At 44.4% G+C, this 17,892-nt stretch overlaps 1 protein-coding gene across 4 annotated transcripts in view; it reads left to right on the top strand.

The window, feature by feature from the left end:
- WSCD1 (WSC domain containing 1) overlaps positions 1-17,892 on the top strand; it is a 98,078-nt gene that overhangs the window by 50,657 nt on the left and 29,529 nt on the right. For all 4 annotated transcript variants that reach the window (XM_048518754.1, XM_048518755.1, XM_048518752.1 and 1 more), the window contains 4 exons: positions 20-696; positions 5,654-5,768; positions 6,988-7,172; positions 12,960-13,081. In XM_048518754.1, the coding sequence (XP_048374711.1) occupies positions 270-696; positions 5,654-5,768; positions 6,988-7,172; positions 12,960-13,081 (849 nt within the window). In that variant the 5' untranslated portion in view covers positions 20-269. The remainder of the gene's footprint in view (positions 1-19; positions 697-5,653; positions 5,769-6,987; positions 7,173-12,959; positions 13,082-17,892) is intronic.

Raw genomic sequence — 17,892 nt, 5'->3', positions numbered from 1 at the left:
TTTGGTTTTAATTTTGCAGACTGTGGGCCGTTGGTGGGTGAAATGCAACAGGCTACTCTGAAGATGCCCGTGATGATTATTAACAGCAGTTTGAACCTCAACAAGTCCCAGAACTTTATGGGAACAGAGGACAGAGGATATGTGCCTGAATATGAACATGGAAGAAAACATTTTTGAGAGAGGAAAACTTCTAAGACAATGAAATGAACCAATGGGAGGCTTCGAGGCTGTTCTAAACACTTGAGAGAGCCCTGGTTCACAGTAGGGGCATGGCCAAACCTTTCTTCAGACCACAGAAGTTTCTTCGTAGGACCCAGTTCCTGCTTTTCTTCCTTACTGTGGCTTACTTGATGGCTGGCAGCCTTTTGCTACTGCAACGCTCTCGCTTGGTGCTCCAGCAAAATTCTCATGGGACTTCTGGTAACCAACCCCTTACTGTAGCAGATGCCATGCTGAGTGCTGGGAATACAGGTAGCCAACTGGCACAACATTCTCATTTAAGCCCCAAACTTCTGGTGAACATGGAGCTGCTTCATGGGCCAACACCAGATTTGAAGTATGGGCCACGATGGTTGATGTCCCGTAATTCTGAACTGAGACAGTTGCGAAGGAGATGGTTTCTCAGGTTCATCAATGAACAGGAACCAATCCAGGCTACAGGGGTGAAAGCAGTGAAACCAGCATCTGAAAGCAGAGGTAAGAAGGTTTTTTAAGTCTGCAGGGACACAAAGGATCAAATTGGAGGTGGGGTGTGTGTGTAAGAGAGCTGCCAAGGGAGGAGGGGAGCTCCCCCTCACATTAAGCAGTGACTGGACAAACACTTATCAGGGATGCTCTATGCTGATCTGACACTGAATAGGGGGTTGGACTAGATAACCTGTATGCCCCCTTCCAGCTCTATGATTCTATGTGCTTTGGAGACCTTGTCAGAGTTTCCTCCAATTTCAGAAACCACATGGGGAAAGGTTCTTTTCAGTGACAGTTCCTCATTTTTGGGAATCCAGAACGCATTCGGATTTAATCCTTTCAGATGTCATGTTAAAACTTGTTAGAATGATGTGATGATTTTGCTACTCCTGACTTTACATTATCAATAGTTGCTTGAGCTGTTCTCTGCTTGTGTGCTGCTCTATTTTATAATTCTGTTATTTTCCATTTGCCAATGAAAGGACATTTAAATATGAGGGCACATGGAGGAGGTACATTTTTGCAAACATTTTGTGGTCTGAGTCTTCCTTTCTGGCAGTCATGTAAATCAGTTATTGCAAAGGAGTTACAGAAATATCAGATATGGAAGGAATATTAAGTGTGATGAAAGTAGCCAAATTGAAAATTGAGGAAAAATCCAAATGGGAAATAAACCAACTGCTCCCAGTAGTTATATGTTCACAAAAACTAATGAAATTGTGAAATTATCTTCTTATATAGTAGACTGATCAGAAAATTAAATAATTTGTTATCTATAGAGAAAAATGTTGATTTTGCATAGGGTCGGATCCAAAATACTGTGAAGTCACCTCTCATTGTGGTACAAGCCTTTCCCCTTCTCCCACTCTGCACCTGGCTACACCTCACAAAAAATGTTCAGGGGACCCCCGGGAATAGTGATGGGCCTGCGGTGAGAAAAGGGTCCAATCCAGTATGTACTGAAAGAAAAAATTACCAGGCTTTATATCATAATCATTTATGTCTTTTTAATTTCATATATTTGTGTAGTAACAGCAGCAGCAGCAGCAGCAGCAATAATGACACAATAACATTAAATAATAGTCAAATGTTTCAGCCAAGCAAGCAAGCCTTTATTGGCATAGAGTAGTCAAATGTTTCAAAGAATATTCATATGAAATATCCATGCTGATCGAACATTCAATTAAAATAATCAGAAGAAAATATTACAATTAAAATAAATCTTTCTCAAGATTCTAAAAAAGTAAAACAGCAATTAAAGATTCTTAAACCGCAGCAGCAACAAAAATAATTTAAAATATCACCAACCATAAATTATTTTAAAGCTGAGAGGTCTTGACAAGCAAAAAATAAAATGATCAACAAAAGAGCTTTGAATGATCAAAGCACTGGAAGATTACACCATATAAAATATACAGTAATAAATTGCCAGCAGTAAAACCAGACGAGGCCCTAAAATAACAGCAAGAGATCTTAAAACCAGGCAGTTGACATTCTGCATAAATCTCTTCTCTGTCAATCAGTGTATTGGGGCAGAGAAAAAGAACACCATTGAGAAAAACCCCGAGAGGACAGAAGAGGAGATGTTGGGGCCAACCAGCGAGGGGGGGGGGGGCTGTTCCACATCTTTTGTAATCACCCCTCTGTGGGTACCTGTGAAGACACTTTTCTGTAGGTTAGAGCACCAGATAGTCTAGTCAGATTGTCCACAACAATCCCTCGAGATTTTCTGGGACCTTTGGTCAAGAAAGGCCTTTCCCAACCCCCCTACCAAGCAACCTCTAGCTGGATTAAGGGGATTTGGAGGATTACGCCTGAGCCCTTCTGGACACAAAGCAGCTGCTTGATCACCAAGCCATGGCTCCTCCCTGAACATATGAAGCAGCCTGGAACAAGGCTTTGCATTTGCTCTCTGTCAACTGTCAGTCCATTCCAGCATAGAACTGCCCAGGGACATAGGTAAGGGGAGTTCATGGGATTAAACCCCCCATTACATGTCCAGCGGGGGGGGGGGGCGCCCCACCTACACCCCCTTCCCACCCCAGCTGTGCCTTTCACTGGGCCCGGGCAACTGACTGGTGGCAGTGGCCGGGGAAAGAAAGTCTCGTCTCTTGCGATAGCTCCTGGGCTAAAAACCTGCTTCATGAGAGAGAGCCGAGATTTTCTTTCCCCAACCAGCTGGCTTGCACCTTGCAAGCATGCGATGCTGGCTGCCTGTGCGGGTGGCTTCCCTTAGTTCTGTTGCGTGCGCGTGCCAGCCCCCCAGCCCCCCCAGGGGTGGGTGGGGGCATGACCCCACCACTGAGCCCTGCCCCCTAAACCCACCCCATAAAAAAGCTATACCTACATCACTGCTGCCTCTTCCAGGTTGGAAAATCCCTGGAGACTTGTGGGGGAGGGGTGCCTGGGAAGACAAAGTTTGGAGGGCAAAAAAACTCAGCAGGGCATCAAGCCACAGAGTCCACGTTCCAATGTAGTCACTTTCTCCAGGGTAGGAGATCTCTGTAGTCTGGAAATCATTTGTAATTCTGGGAGTTCTCCAGACTGCAGCTGCAAGTTGGAGCCCCTATCCCAGCACCCTTACTCCGCCAGCCTCAGTCATGTGAGGAATGGGAGAAAAATGGGTGGGAAATGGCATTGATGGTGGAGACTCTCTAGGAATTTTTCCCAACCTTTATGGTAAAGCCCATAGAGATTAGTGGGATTACCAAGAAGTGATGTCTGCTATCCACCTCCACCTGGCAGAGTATATCAGCATTACAATCCTAAACATAGTTTCTAGTATATTTTAGAGCTTATTCCAATTCATTAGATAAATTTATCTATGCATAAACCATTTATGTGTAGGTCACTATCAGAGATTTCAAAAGGAACACATACAATATTAGACTGCTGTGCTGTGCTTAGGATGGAAAATTTTGAGCTCCAATTTTTATTTACTTGGAAAATATATAGGCCACCTATCCAGATACCCGCTCAATTTTTAAAATGCAATTATGAAGTCCCTAGAGAAAATGAAACAAAACAACAAAATCCATCCATAAAAAGTGGCAAAAACCCACCACACATGGGCATAAAACATAAAAAATCTTGCTCTTATTGGGCTCGGCACTGAACCCACTGGAAGTAGTTGGCAAAAATCATAGGCAGGACTGAGCTGTGCTTTTTTTTCACCTGCTGCTGCTCTGAGTGGCAATGGGAAAGGGGGCGCTGGAAGCAGAGGTCCCCCCCCCCACCAGAATGAGGCTGGCAACCCTAGAGGTCACTATTAGTGTAAGAAGAGGAACATACAAGCAGATTCACCATGCCAGCATTTTTCATGCCAACTCAAAGATATATAGTAAATGCCCACCTTTTAAATGATATATAATAAATGCCCACACTTTAAAAACATTTAACATTTACACTTTACAGTCCTGTTAAGTTTGCATTTTCAAGTCCTTCTATTTACAGTCTACTGATTCTGCCAAGTCCAATTCTTCTTTGCAAGGGGGTTGGCTCCTGAAGACTCCAAGGGCTCGATGAAGAGGATTCAACACGATGAAGGTTTCCAGGAGAACTCTCACCCATTACAACCACAAAAAGAACCCTTAACAAGGTGTTAAGGGCTTATAGAAATCAAGGTCCGAGTCTGGTAGCCTTGTCTCCTCCAAACTACATGAGCTCTCCACCCCTTTCTGGGTCAACCCATTCTGAGCATGGGGGTTACATAAACACACTTAAAAGATTACTACTTGCTCTCTAGTTGTAATTATAAGATTAATTATTAACATAACAAATAAGCTTCACACTTTTCTCTATTGTATCTATGTTCTTATTCTTCTGTTTCTCAAATCCACAAATCATCAATCCATCCCCCTCCATTTTATGAAAAAGTCTATCTAAGGTTTCCTAATAATTAATTTAGATATTTCCTCTAATCAAAGTAAATCACGGCACCAGAATCAGCGGGGGCCGTAATTGCGGAAGGGGATGGTGGCTTGCAAATCTGTGGAAGGAAGGCAGGTGTGCACAAACTCGTTGCCAGGCAGAACTCTGGTCTCGCAAGATAGAGAGGTATCAGGACGCGAAGCATGAAGGGAAGGCTCCTTCCCCCTTTATAAGGCTGCACGTGCCTGTTCTCAGCCTCCTGCTTCGGCAGAGATGAAATCAGCCCACCCATCCCTCCCTTGGTCACAAGGTTTTTGAATTGCTGTTTAATCTTCACATTTTGTCGCAGCCCTGGCGGGTGTGGGCAGAGGATCACATCTTTGGAGAGGCTGAGCCTGCGAGCCAGATCTCTCCGCGTTTGGGGGCCTCATTAAGAGGCTTGGGGTGGGGCGGGCTCATGGCGCAGGCCGTGGTGCCTTGCAATCGAGCCGACACTCCAGCAGGAAGGGGTGTCACGAATGGGCTTGCGCCCTGGTGGCATCCTTAACTTCCTGTCCTATCCCCCACTGGGCGGGAGGGTCCGGGTTTCAGCAAGGATTCTGACCCGATGCTCGATGTGTCCTCTTGCCTCCCCCAGCTTTCAGCAGTTAAATAAACGGGCTGCGGCCCAATTTTTTCAGCCATGGAGTAATGCTGTTATTGGTTCAGTTGATTTGATTTGCAACTGAAGAGCTCTGAACATCTTCCCGCAAATTTAGCCATTTCTACCAATTTCAGCAGCTACACAAATGCTTATTCTGTTGCAGATATAGATGAAATGTCCATTTTTACCTGGTTTTGCCACTATTTTGATTGGCATATTTAGATTTGATTGGTACTATTAGATTTAGCAACATTAACAGGAAAAGGAGAGAAAGAAACAGAACAACCAAGCAACATTCTGTAATGTCCAGTTCTTCCGTAAATAGCAAGGTGCCCCTTTTATTTTATTAGACCCTCGTGTACAGAACATGATAAGGAGGCTGCTCTTTCAAAAAGAGGGCTCAGAGTCACACTGGTAGGATCCTAATTGTTGTGTTGTTTTCATGTCCTTGAGGCACTTACATTGGATGCTTTGGTGATGATTCCAGAGAGAGGACTTTGAAAGGCGCCGTGTTTTATGACTTGAGGAAGATGACAGTTTCCCACTGCCAGGAAGCTTGTGCTGAAAGGTAAAATTTTAAAACAAACGAACAAATATATATAAATATATCTCCCAGGTTCAATACTCTGAACTATGAAGTGTTACAAATAGAATACTTTCCCCAGGCTGTAGCCCTGAGAGCCAGCATGGTGTAGCAGTTAAGAGAGCAATATATTAGTAATCTAATGTCTAAACTGGAGAATCAGGTTTGATACCCTACTCCTCCACATGAGGGGTGGCCTCTTATGTGGTGAACTGGATTTGTATCTCCAGTCCTACACATGAAGATCCCTCAGTAATCTTTGGCTAGTCACAGTTCTCTCAGAACTCTCCCAGCCCCACCTCTCAAGGTGTCTGTTGTGGAGAGAGGAAGGGAAGGGGTTTGTAAACCACTTTAAGACACCTTGTGGTTGAAAAAAGCAGGATATAAATCCAAACTCCTCCTGCTGCTGCTCTTCTCCTCCTCACAAATCACGAGGAATGTGCATGTTGCAGTCAAGCGAATGTGTGATACAAACCCTACATTAGTCAGGGAACTGGGCCCTAGTTTCATTTGTGTGGTGAACACATGCTGACTCTTTCTTACAAAAAGATGTAATCAGGCATATGGGGAGGTGTGTGTGTCTGTGTTCAGTGTAGCATCTGTATAGGGCTACTTTGGACCAATTTTGGACTATTTGAACCTTATGGAACATAATTTAAAAACTATATAAGTGAAACACCACTTATAAGTGAAACACCACTTAATTTATTTTTGCATATAGATTAGCTTTAGTATTGTCTGATGTAAGTAGCAAAAGCTCCTAGGCAGAGACCCTTTACTCTGCAAATGCCTGGTATTGAACCTTGGTTTTGCTTGGAGACCCCCATGCGCTGGTGGGGAGCAGACAGGTTTTCACAAATACTGCTCCCTCAGAGCCATTTCAAGGTTAGAACATAATGTTGGGGCAGGCAGAAGCGCCCTCCCCATAAGCACTGTGATCCTGATCTAAATCAGCTCTCACATACATGGGAACTGGGCTCCCAATGTGGGAATGGGCAAATGCTTTCAAAGCCTGTGCTCTATCACAAGGAAAATAGTCTTACCAGTGCTAAATAGAGCACAAAGGATATGGTTTAGTGGGCCCATACCTTAGTCTCCTGAGGACCCTGACTAATACAGCCCCGATTTGAACCAAATCCTGTGTAAAAAAATTTGTTACAATTGTCAAACTGCTGATTTTTTATCTTTTTCTGTGTTTTTATAGGGCTTATACCTATGCTGGCCTGGAGTATGGAGCAGAATGCTACTGTGGAAACAAGTTACCCTTGACAGTAGCAAAACAGGAAGAGTGCAACAATGAATGCAAAGGAGAAAAAGGAACCATCTGTGGAGGAGTGAACAGGCTCTCCGTTTTCCGGGTGGAGGAACCATGGTCTGGTCCCAAACAACGTAAGTGATGTAAGGTTCTACTTCACCCAGAGATGGGAGTGGAAAGTCTGGTCCCTGAGGTGGGGAGCTGAGATGAAGCACAGCTGATTCAACCATTGAGGAGATGCCAAGAACCTCTGACCCAGGACCTGCTTTTACAAGGGACATTCTTGCCTAGTGGTGTTGGCTATCCTACTCCCTATCCTGGCCCCACAGGAGGGAGGGGAGAAGGGGAGGGGACCTGGCATCTGGACATGGCCCACCCACCCTAGTGGAAGGAAGGGAGGGGGAGGGGTGGCATGCAAGGGAGGGGCGGGGAGGAGGGGAGGGGGCCCGGCATCTGGACATGGCCCACCCACCCTAGTGGAGGGAAGGGAGGGGGAGGGGGAGGGGTGGCATGCAAGGGAGGGAAGGGGTGTGGTAGCCTACATGGTGCTCCCATACTATACATCATCCTCACAACGACTTTACGAGATAGTTAGAGAAATTGTGACTGTCCCACCCTCATCCCATGAGCCTTCAGAGAGAGTGAACATCTGAAGTCAGGTCTTTATGGCCTTTATGTCAGTCACCCTGAACAAGGGCCCCAGGTAATCCACATGACGTGTTCCCACTTGTTTCTTCCCCCAAAACAGAGAGACAGCTCTGTCTTTCTACCACCTCCCTGGAACAGGAGAGAAGAGCAAGGAGATCATAACATCCAATCAAGGTTATTGAGGAGATAGAAAAAGTGCAGAGAAGGGCAACAAGGATGATTGAGGGACTGGAGCACCTTCCCTATGAGGAGAGGCTGCAGCGTTTGGGACTCTTTAGTTTGGAGAGGAGACGGCTGAGGGGGGATATGATTGAAGTCTATAAAATTATGCATGGGGTAGAAAATGTTGACAGAGAGAAATTTTTCTCTCTTTCTCACAATACTAGAACCAGGGGGCATTCATTGAAAATGCTGGGGGGGAAGAATTAGGACTAATAAAAGGAAACACTTCTTCACGCAACGTGTGATTGGTGTTTGGAATATGCTGCCACAGGAGGTGGTGATGGCCGCTAACCTGGATAGCTTTAAAAGGGGCTTGGACAGATTTATGGAGGAGAAGTCGATTTATGGCTACCAATCTTGATCCTCTTTGATCTGAGATTGCAAATGCCTTAGCAGACCAGGTGATTGGGAGCAACAGCCGCAGAAGGCCATTGCTTTCACATCCTGCATGTGAGCTCCCAAAGGCACCTGGTGGGCCACTGCGAGTAGCAGAGAGCTGGACTAGATGGACTCTGGTCTGATCCAGCTGGCTTCTTCTTATGTTCTTATGTTCTTATCTGGTTCAAAACTGAACACCTGGTAGCCCTACTGGCCAACTTTTGAAGGTTGCCTCACCATGGCAGACCGAATAGTCCCACCTCCCACTGGAGACATTTTGTGGTGATGCCCTTTCTCAAAACTCCAGAAATGTCCACAAGGGCAACAGAGGCTGCATCATACTTTCATGCTCTCATTTTGATGAGTCTCAGGTACAGAAAGAACATGGTCTAGATATGCAAGTATGGGAATTCCTATGCAGGATCAGGCTTGTGTGGTTTCTCTGTCACTGGTGCAACTGCAATTTCATATGATTATATAGAACAGCAAGTGTTACAGGCTCTGTGAATTCCCAGCTTTATTTTTTTTAAGTATCTTGCCCCTTCAGTTGCAGAGATGTGCCTTTCCACTTTTCTTCTTTTGCTGTCAAGTCACATATAACTTATGAGGAACTCTGGTGGTGTTTTCAAGGCAAGAGATGTTCGGAGGTGGTTTGCCATTGCCTGCCTCTGCGTCACAGCCCTGAACTTCCTTGATGGTCTCCCATCCACATGCTGGCCACATGAGAATGTGTGACTGGCCCAAGGTTGCCCAACAAGCTCTTCCATGACAAGAGAGTGGGAATTTGGACCTGGGCTTCCCAGGCCCAAGTTTGACACCTTGATCACTACATTACATCTCTGCAAAGGAAGGAGCTACTGACTGAAATTTAAAAAAATGCTGAGAATTCACAGATCTAGTTATATATATGATATATCAGTGGTGGGATTCAAATAATTTAACAACCAGTTCCGAACTTCCGGTGGCAGGATTCAAATAATTTAATGACTGGTTTGCTGCTCTAAGGACTGTTTTAAGTATTAAAAATGACATACTAAAAGGTAGCTTATTATTTAATACAGTTAATACTGAAATAAGAACAGTAAAAAGCCACACGTAACTAGATTTTGTTATAAGAAAATGTGAAACTGTGATTTAAGATAATTCCATATTGCAGTGGTGCTTTTGACTGGTGGCTGGGGCTTCCTAATTTTTAATCACTACCTTCAGCAAGAAGGAAGGACTGAATAGAGACTGTGGTATGATGTTCATGAGGGGATTTCACACCTGGTTTTACACTACTTTTCAGTAAACCATCTCCTGACCAAGCTCCAGTTTGCCTGGAGTAGCTTGGGGAAAGGGAAGAGATAATTTTCCTCTGGAAAACAGTGTGTGTATGGGAGATAAAATCCCAACCCAATCCCTGTCCTCTACTACTATTTAAAAAGTTTACAGAGAGGAGCTTCAGTCACAGATCTCCAACATGTCATCTTATGGCATCCATAAACTGTTAATTCCTATTTACACACTTTGGAAAGATCAAGCTCTTCTGTCTGTCCTGGATTTCATTAACCCAACTACATTTTGGCCATCCTCAAACGCTGTTACTCCAGCATTCATTCCAGATCATTTCCAAAACAGATTCCACTCTTCACTTTGCCAAACTTTAGTCCAAAATAAAGAAACTGTACATATTAACTATAGTCTTTATTGGGAATACTAAAGATCCAGAACAATGATTGAGGATTCTGAAAATCACAAGCAAAGCTTGGGCTTAAGTTCCCTTGTTCCCCCCACCCCTGGCCAAGGTGCCAAACCCATTCCCACAGGATCAAAGCAAAAGTTCAAAAGACAGAAGGCATTTCACACCAATAAGGAAATTGAGCTACACCAGGCCCCCTAATCAACTGGCTGGAAAGGGCATCCCTTACCCTGAGCATCCCTTACCCTGAGCATCCCTTTGCCCCCCCACCCCGTCAGAACTAGGATCATTCTGACATTCCGCCTCCCCAAAGACCCTCCTCACAGGTGAGGGCGGTCTGGGCAGGCATGATGGAACACCTTCACCAGACGGGGGCTCAAACATGAGCAGTCTCCACCGCAGGCACTGACCCAGACCGCATGGCTCTGCAGCAACCCAACTTAGAAGCATCCTCAGTTGCCCAGGACCACCAGTGCAAAACACTGCATTGTTGTGGCCAGGGGCATTCTGGGGGCGTTCGGGGGGCAGGGCTGACCTAAGCACTAGCAGAGCCACCAGCAGAGGTACGTCATGATTTTCATGGCATATTTCTAATCTCCCCTTTGAGGGATTTCAAGGTGAGTTTTTAAAAAAAAAATCCTATGGGGGCTGCACCAGAGTGATGCCATTCCAGCCAACCAGCCATGTCTGGATTGGGCCATTAAGGTAATATGTGTATGGATCTTAAGTAGTGGTTGTTGTGCCCCTGGACTGTTCAATAATGAGACTCTGCATTCAGTTGATTTCTTATTTTGAAACAGCATTGGGAATAAGCATTTAGATTTCTATTGCCAGAACTAAGCATAAATAGCAATGTGGCCTCCATTATACCCTATGTCACCCCCCACACACACACACACTACATTACACTCCCCCTGACTACCAGCTCTCAAGGGGGGATGGCACCCATCCAGCCCCATAGTCCAGAGACAAAATAGCCACCCTTGGGGTCAAAACAAGCTACAAACTACACTACTGACAGACCTCTACAGTGCCTAATAAGCTGATTAGGCATTGCTTGGGAAGCAAAGTGAGAAAATACAACCATAGCAGGGAGAGGGAATGAGAAGAGATGTGTTCCCACATCCCAGCAGAGACAGGAGACATGGCAGGGTCAGAAGGGGATGATCATGACATATGTATGTATGTACGGATGGACGGACGGACGGAAACTTGAACACCACAGTGCCTATTTAGCAAAGAGCTGAGTAAAGAGTTTAACAGTACAATCATGATGGAGAACTTTGGGAGAACTGTGCTGTGTTTGGAGATGGTGCAGCAAAGGGGGTGTTTTGGTACCTCCAAAGGGGCTCCAGGTAGTACAGGCAGGAATAAAATTCACAGTTCCTCCTGCCTCCCAAAATCCCCCATAGGGGGAAAAACGTATGCCATTGTATTCATGGCCTAAGTCTGAGGTTCATACGGGAGGCATTCCAGCTGGGAAAGTCTGGTGGAAGCTGACTAAAGTCAGTTAAATATCTGGAAATGTCACTGGAATGTCCAGCCATGCTGGTCTACAGTGGTAGGCCAGTGCAGGTCTGTGGGGTGCAGGTTCTTCTGGGTCAGGCATTGTGGACTCAACGGTATCCACCCGACCCGTCTCCCAGTTTGCACTGCCCCCTGGCATAAGTGCAGGGTGGGCAAACATACCAGTGCTCCCCACACCAATTCCAAGAGCCAATTCAGCCCCCTGCCCCCTGAATGGAACTGTTATTGTTTATGTTGTAACTCTCATAACACATCCCTAAAACATACACTTTGGATGTGTCCAGTCATTTAGTTTTCTGGGAAGAACTTATTACTCATATCCATTTGGCATTAGAATGCTCATTGATTTTTGAAGAAGCTTCTCTACTTTAAAATGATCTGTCCACCTCTTGGAGGCTAAACCACTGTTCATGGTTAATCTACTGGTCAGTGTTCATGGACCTTCCGGACCCTTGTGACAGGTAAAAAAATTTTTTTATAGTATTGGAAAAATAAAATTCAATAAATCAGATTGAAGACCTTAGAACTCTATCAATATTTGAACACATATAGATGACAATTGTGTATGGGCTCATTTTTAGATATTAGGAAAACATTCATGGAAACATATGTGTGGATCCACTACCACTGTTATTATATATTGTCAAAATTAGTTGCTGGATTTTAAGTTTCCTTGTCTGTGTCCCCCCCCCCCTTAAAATTCTTTTCCCCAAAAAAAGTTCCTCATAGACATGGTGACTGGGCATGAAACTGCTACACTGGTGAAGCCTTGGTCCTCCCTGATTTTTCCCCACTTTTGAAAGTGAGGAGAGAGGGGCAGAGAGTTGCAGAGGCAGCCTGGGGAGCCTGCAGGAATCTGACTGGAAACATGTCCTTTGCAGTCTCTGACTGACACCACAGGAATCTATTCTAGTTCTTGAAGACTGTAAGATTTTAATAATCTCTCTACATCAGAAAAGAATGAAAAGAAAAAGAGGTTGTGTTGATAAAGTTGTAATGAAACACACACAAGTGCTGGAAGGTGGGTCCCTCAAGGTGTAACTTACTGAAATTCCATCTGTTTGCTGGTGCAGATCAACAGAAACTTTGAAGATCTTTATCAGAGCTTTCCAAGTTTTTCAGGAAAAATCTGAGAGGAGAGCTGGACTCAGGAAAAAAGGCTGGCTCCTGCAAACAGTCATATTGCTCTCCACTAGTGGAATTTCATTTAAATTTTGCTGTGCCGACCCACACTCGAGTAGGCAGAGCCCTGCTAGGAATTGTGTATTCCTTTTGGCTTGGCAGGATTCAACGCACATTTTCTCAATGTCAGTCTAACTCAATACTGGTTATTACTTCAAAATGCCGAATTTTGATCTATTTGTGTATTTATTTTAGAATGTGAAACATGTCTCATTCCATGGAATAGTACAAGGCCGCTGCAGTTGTTATTTTCTCAAGAGAAACCTATTTCCTCTTCCCACAGGGCGAAATATTATCTATCGAGGATGCTTTCAAATACAAGAAAATGTAACAAACACCTTTCCGGCAACTTTGATGCACTCCAATTTGACGGTCGAGATGTGCTCTGAATTGTGCTCCAAAAAGGTAAGAGAAGAATTCTTTCTTTTTCTGTTTTTCTTTCAGACTTGGAACACCATGCAAAATATATCTATATTTGTGTCTCTGGACTCTGCTGCTAAAAGAAAGAAAAAGTCCAGGCCAAAGCAATGAATGCCTGTGATGGCAAATGCAGCTCCAATTGCTTTCTAGTAGGGCTACATGAATGTTCTTATTTTCTTTCTTTTTAAATTCACCTAAGTTTTTGTCATTGGTTTGGAATCTTTATGCTTGCTGTTGGTTTCATAGGTCTACTAATATGCATATTTTCAATAAACCACATCAATGTACTATCATATATTTATAGACCACCTTCTTTCTGTTTCAGATCTTAAGACAATGTATGTAGTACAGGGGGAGCCAAGGGGGAACTGCACTGGGGGCATGCGTGCACCCTGTGCTCCTGCCATGCCCTCGACCACCCCCATCCTGCCCCAGAATGCCCCAGACACCCTGGAATGCCCCCGCCATGCCCCCGCACTGGTGCATGCCAGTGCATTGCGGCCCCCCCCACACCTCCTTGGCGCTACACCACTGATTTAGTAGGAGGGTGAAAAAGGTATTTCTCAGGAAGAATCTTACTCAGGCACTGACCAGATCTATTTGGGCCCACTATGTTGCTATGCTATGTGACCTCATGTGGCACTAAAGTTGTCAACTCTGGGTTGGGAAACTCCCAGACTATTGGGGAGGGTCCTCAGTCCATCTTTCAAAGCTGCCATTTTCTACAAGGGACATGGTCTCTGTAATTTGGAGATCAGTTGTAATTCTGAGAGACCCACCTGGAGGCTCACAACCCCACTGTTGGAATTCAAGACTCTTGGTCCCTCAAAGACTAGTTGCATCTGGAAATTTAACAGTGTGCACCAGGCTTTCATGAGGGCAGCAGATCCCCATTCAACCTCTGTGTGTGCCAGGAACAAAATTACTCAGGACCTTTTTATCTATTCAAACTAATAAATTTCATTTATTGTAGGAACTCCATTTCTGGATAGGACAGATATAGTTTCCTAATCTAATCTAACTAACACATGACCTTCAACTTGGTTGCAAGACGGAGAAGAGATGTGGAAAGAATATGTAAAAGGCAAAAGGAAGGAACTTTCCCTGAGAGTATCCAACTACACATCAAAGGGATGGTGTTAGGGCAGTAGAAAGGGCAGAGGCATTCCTCCCATTGGGCAAAGTGGGCATCTGCCCAGGGCGCCACCTTATGGTGGGCGACAAAAATTCAGGTTCGTTTGTGGGGTATTTTGTATTTTTGGTGTTTTTTCCACTTTTGGCTTGCAGGGGGCGCAGGTTTTAGGCGAGCAGCATCAAAATTTCAGGAATTTTTTGGGAGACTCTCCTGATGATATGACCTGGGTTTGGTGAGGGTTGGTTTAGGGAGTCCAAAGTTATGGACTCCCAAAGGGAGTGCCCCCATCCAGTGGGAGCTAATAGGAGATGGGGACTACACTTTGAGGGTCCATAACTTTGGACCCCCTGAACCAAATTTCACCAAACCTGGATGGTATCATCAATAGGGTCTAACTAAGATACTCTGAAATTTTGGTGCTGCTATCTTAATAATTGCACCCCTGACAGCAAGCACACCCTAAATTTCCCCAGATTCTCTTTTTAAATCCACTCCCTTTCTGCCAATGCTTGTTTTCTTTGTATTGTCGAAGGCTTTCACGGCCGGAATCACTTGGGTGCTGTGTGGTTTCCGGGCTGTATGGCCGTGTTCTAGCAGCATTCTCTCCTGACGTTTCGCCTGCATCTGTGGCTGGCATCTTCAGAGGATCTGATGTTGGGAAAGCAAGTGGAGTATATATATCTGTTGGAGTGTCCAGGGTGGGTGGAGAAACATTGTCTGTGAATAACAAAGAAGGCAACCAGGTCAATAGTTGAGGGCATCTGAATAGAAGTATGAGTAACAATGAAGACTATAGCATGGGAGTAACAATGTAGATAGCAAGGTCACTGGTGGGAGCATCTGAATAGAAGTATCCTGGCCTTTGTTTCTTTTGTCTGTGGTCATCCTGTGTTTGTGTGGAGCTGGTTAGACACTGTCTTGACTCTAGTATTTTTCAACACTGGCAGCCAAAAGTTCTGTTCATTTTCATAGTTTCTTTCCCTTCCTGTGTTAAAATTGTCCATGCGTATTAGCTTATGGATTTCAATTGCTTCTCTGTGTAGTCTGATGTAGTGGCTTTCAGAGTGGTCCAGAATTTGTACCATTTTTTCAAATGAATCATTCTATGTCCAGGTTTGGTTTATCATGTGTTTCTGCTATTGCTGATTTTTTCTGGCTGAAATAGTCTGCAGTGCCTTTCCTGGAGCTTCTTTGTCGATGTCTGCGGCGCTGCGTTTTGGTGGATTCCCTATAGTAGACTTTTCCACAGCTGCATGGTATGCGATAGACTCCTGCAGTAGCTAAAGGATCCTCTTATCCTTTTGCTTTGAGCAGTAGCATCTGTTGAATTTTTCTTAGTATGGGTCTGTAGATGGCTTGTAGGTTGTGCGTTTTCATCAGTGTTCCTATGCGATCAGTGGTTTTCCCCTTGATGTATGGTAAGAACACCTTTCCCTCTAGATGAAACTTTATCTTTGTTCATGTGGCTTGCATTCTTGGTCTTGCAGCCCTTCTGATTTCTGTATTAAAGTAACCATTAGCCTGTAGAGCCCTGTTTAGGTGATTCAATTCATCTTGTAGGAGGTGAGGTTCACAGATTCTGTTTGCGCAATGTACCAAAGTTTTTATGGTGCTCCTTTTTTTGCCCTGGATGTTGATTGTATTTTGTGTGTAGAAATATCTGTCTGTGATAATGCGTGGGTTTTCTTGTAGACTGTGTGTCCCGAATTGCTGCTGGTTTGGTTTCAGCTTGGATGAAGCTAAAAAACATCTAAAAATGGCAGTTTTCCTTCATTTTCTTTTTCCATAGTAAATTGGATGTTTGGGTGGATCTTGTTGATATGGTCCAGGAAGATCAGATCCTCTGAAGATGCCAGCCACAGATGCAGGCGAAACGTCAGGAGAGAATGCTGCTAGAACATGGCCATACAGCCTGGAAACCACACAGCATCCAAACTTGTTTTCTTTCTTTTATTCTCTCAATGCCTAATAAAGGTGGTGGTGGTGGTGGTGGTTAAGGTTGTTTATTATTATTATTATTGTAGATTTCACAGCTGCCAGACCTTTAGCTGGTTGTTGGCCTTCATTACAATTCAAGCCTCACCCAGAGGCCTAGGAAGTTGTAATGTATCAGCGTAGTATTCATGCGGATCCCAGCAGGGCTGCCTTCTGAATTTGACAGATGTTAATATTGTCAATTCGAAGATGTTTCCAGTGCTGCCCTAGTGTTTTTGGGATGGTGCCCAGCGTGCCGATTACCACTGGGATAGAGCCTCCAGCTGGTTTTGTGCCATAGGCTGGCTGAAGCTCCGATTACCTCAAATCGCCCGGTATCTAGTAACCTTCTCATGTTCTTTTTTCAATGACCCTGCTGTCACCCGAGTTGACTGCACTATGTGGATAGTCGATGCTCACTTTTCTTTGTCCTCAATCATGGTGATGATTGGTGTATTGTCATTTCAACTTACTTTGTCAGTTTGGATTGAAAGTCCACAGGATCTTGACCTTCTCATTTTCCATTATTTTCTCTGGACAATGTTCACACCAGCTCTTAGCAATATTCTTATGTTGTAATTCTTGCATAAATTCCAGTGGATGTGCATCTTAGGCCGCTGAGTTGTGTCTCTGTTTGTACTCCAGTCTGGGCAATCTTTTGCAGCAGCTGAGGACATGATCTACAGTTTCATCAGCTTCTTTACACCTTCTGCATTTTGCATCATCTGAGGATTTTTTCGATTTTTGGCCTTGTCCGAATTTGTTCCGGATATGGCTTTGCTCTTGAGGCTGACTAAAATCGAAGGGATTACACCTTACCAGTTTCCTTTTTCAGAGTTCCAGTTATTAACCACAGCCAGGTCTTTTCGTTATCCACCTTATCTTTGATTTTCTCCAGAAATTGGCCATGCAGTGCTTTGTTGTGCCAGCTTTCAGTCCTCATTTTAATCACATTTTTTCTGTATTCTTGTTTGGTTTTCTGGGTTTACAGCAAATGTCTGTTCTTCACTTCAATCAATGCCTGTTCTTGACTTTCCTTCACATAATCGGCCAGTGCATGCTTCTCCTCTTCCACTGTTTGCTGTACTTGCAGTAAGCCCCTGCCTCCAGATCTACGGGGAAGGTATAATCTATCAGTATCACTGCGTGGGTGTAAGGCATGGTGCATTGTCATAAGCTTCCGAGTTTTTCTATCCAATGCTTCCAACTCAGTCCAGTTAATGATTCCAGCAGTGAATCTGATGGCCCAGGTGTTGATGGCCTTGATGGTATTCACACCGTTTAATTTAGAGTTCAAAATTTTCCTGACCCTCTGGGTGTACTCTCTGCTGACAACAATCTTCACTTGCCCGTGCTTAATGTTATCCAGCTGCAAAATGCCCAGCTGTTTATAAGCGGCCTCTTGGTTGCACTTGATGACTTGGCCATCAGGCATTTCAATCCAATCACTCTCGGTGATCTTGCCTCTCTTTATTGCCATAGTAGTGCACTTCTCTAGGCCAAACTCCATTAAAATGTCTGTGCTGAATATTCATAAGAACATAAGAACATAAGAACAAGCCAGCTGGATCAGACCAGAGTCCATCTAGTCCAGCTCTCTGCTACTCGCAGTAGCCCACCAGGTGCCTTTGGGAGCTCACATGCAGGAGGTGAAAGCAATGGCCTTCTGCGGCTGCTGCTCCTGAGC

The sequence above is a fragment of the Sphaerodactylus townsendi genome, linkage group LG16 (genome assembly GCF_021028975.2).
Source record: "Sphaerodactylus townsendi isolate TG3544 linkage group LG16, MPM_Stown_v2.3, whole genome shotgun sequence".
In the NCBI taxonomy this organism is placed as follows: domain Eukaryota; kingdom Metazoa; phylum Chordata; class Lepidosauria; order Squamata; family Sphaerodactylidae; genus Sphaerodactylus; species Sphaerodactylus townsendi.
This window is presented reverse-complemented; position numbering and strand designations above follow the sequence as displayed.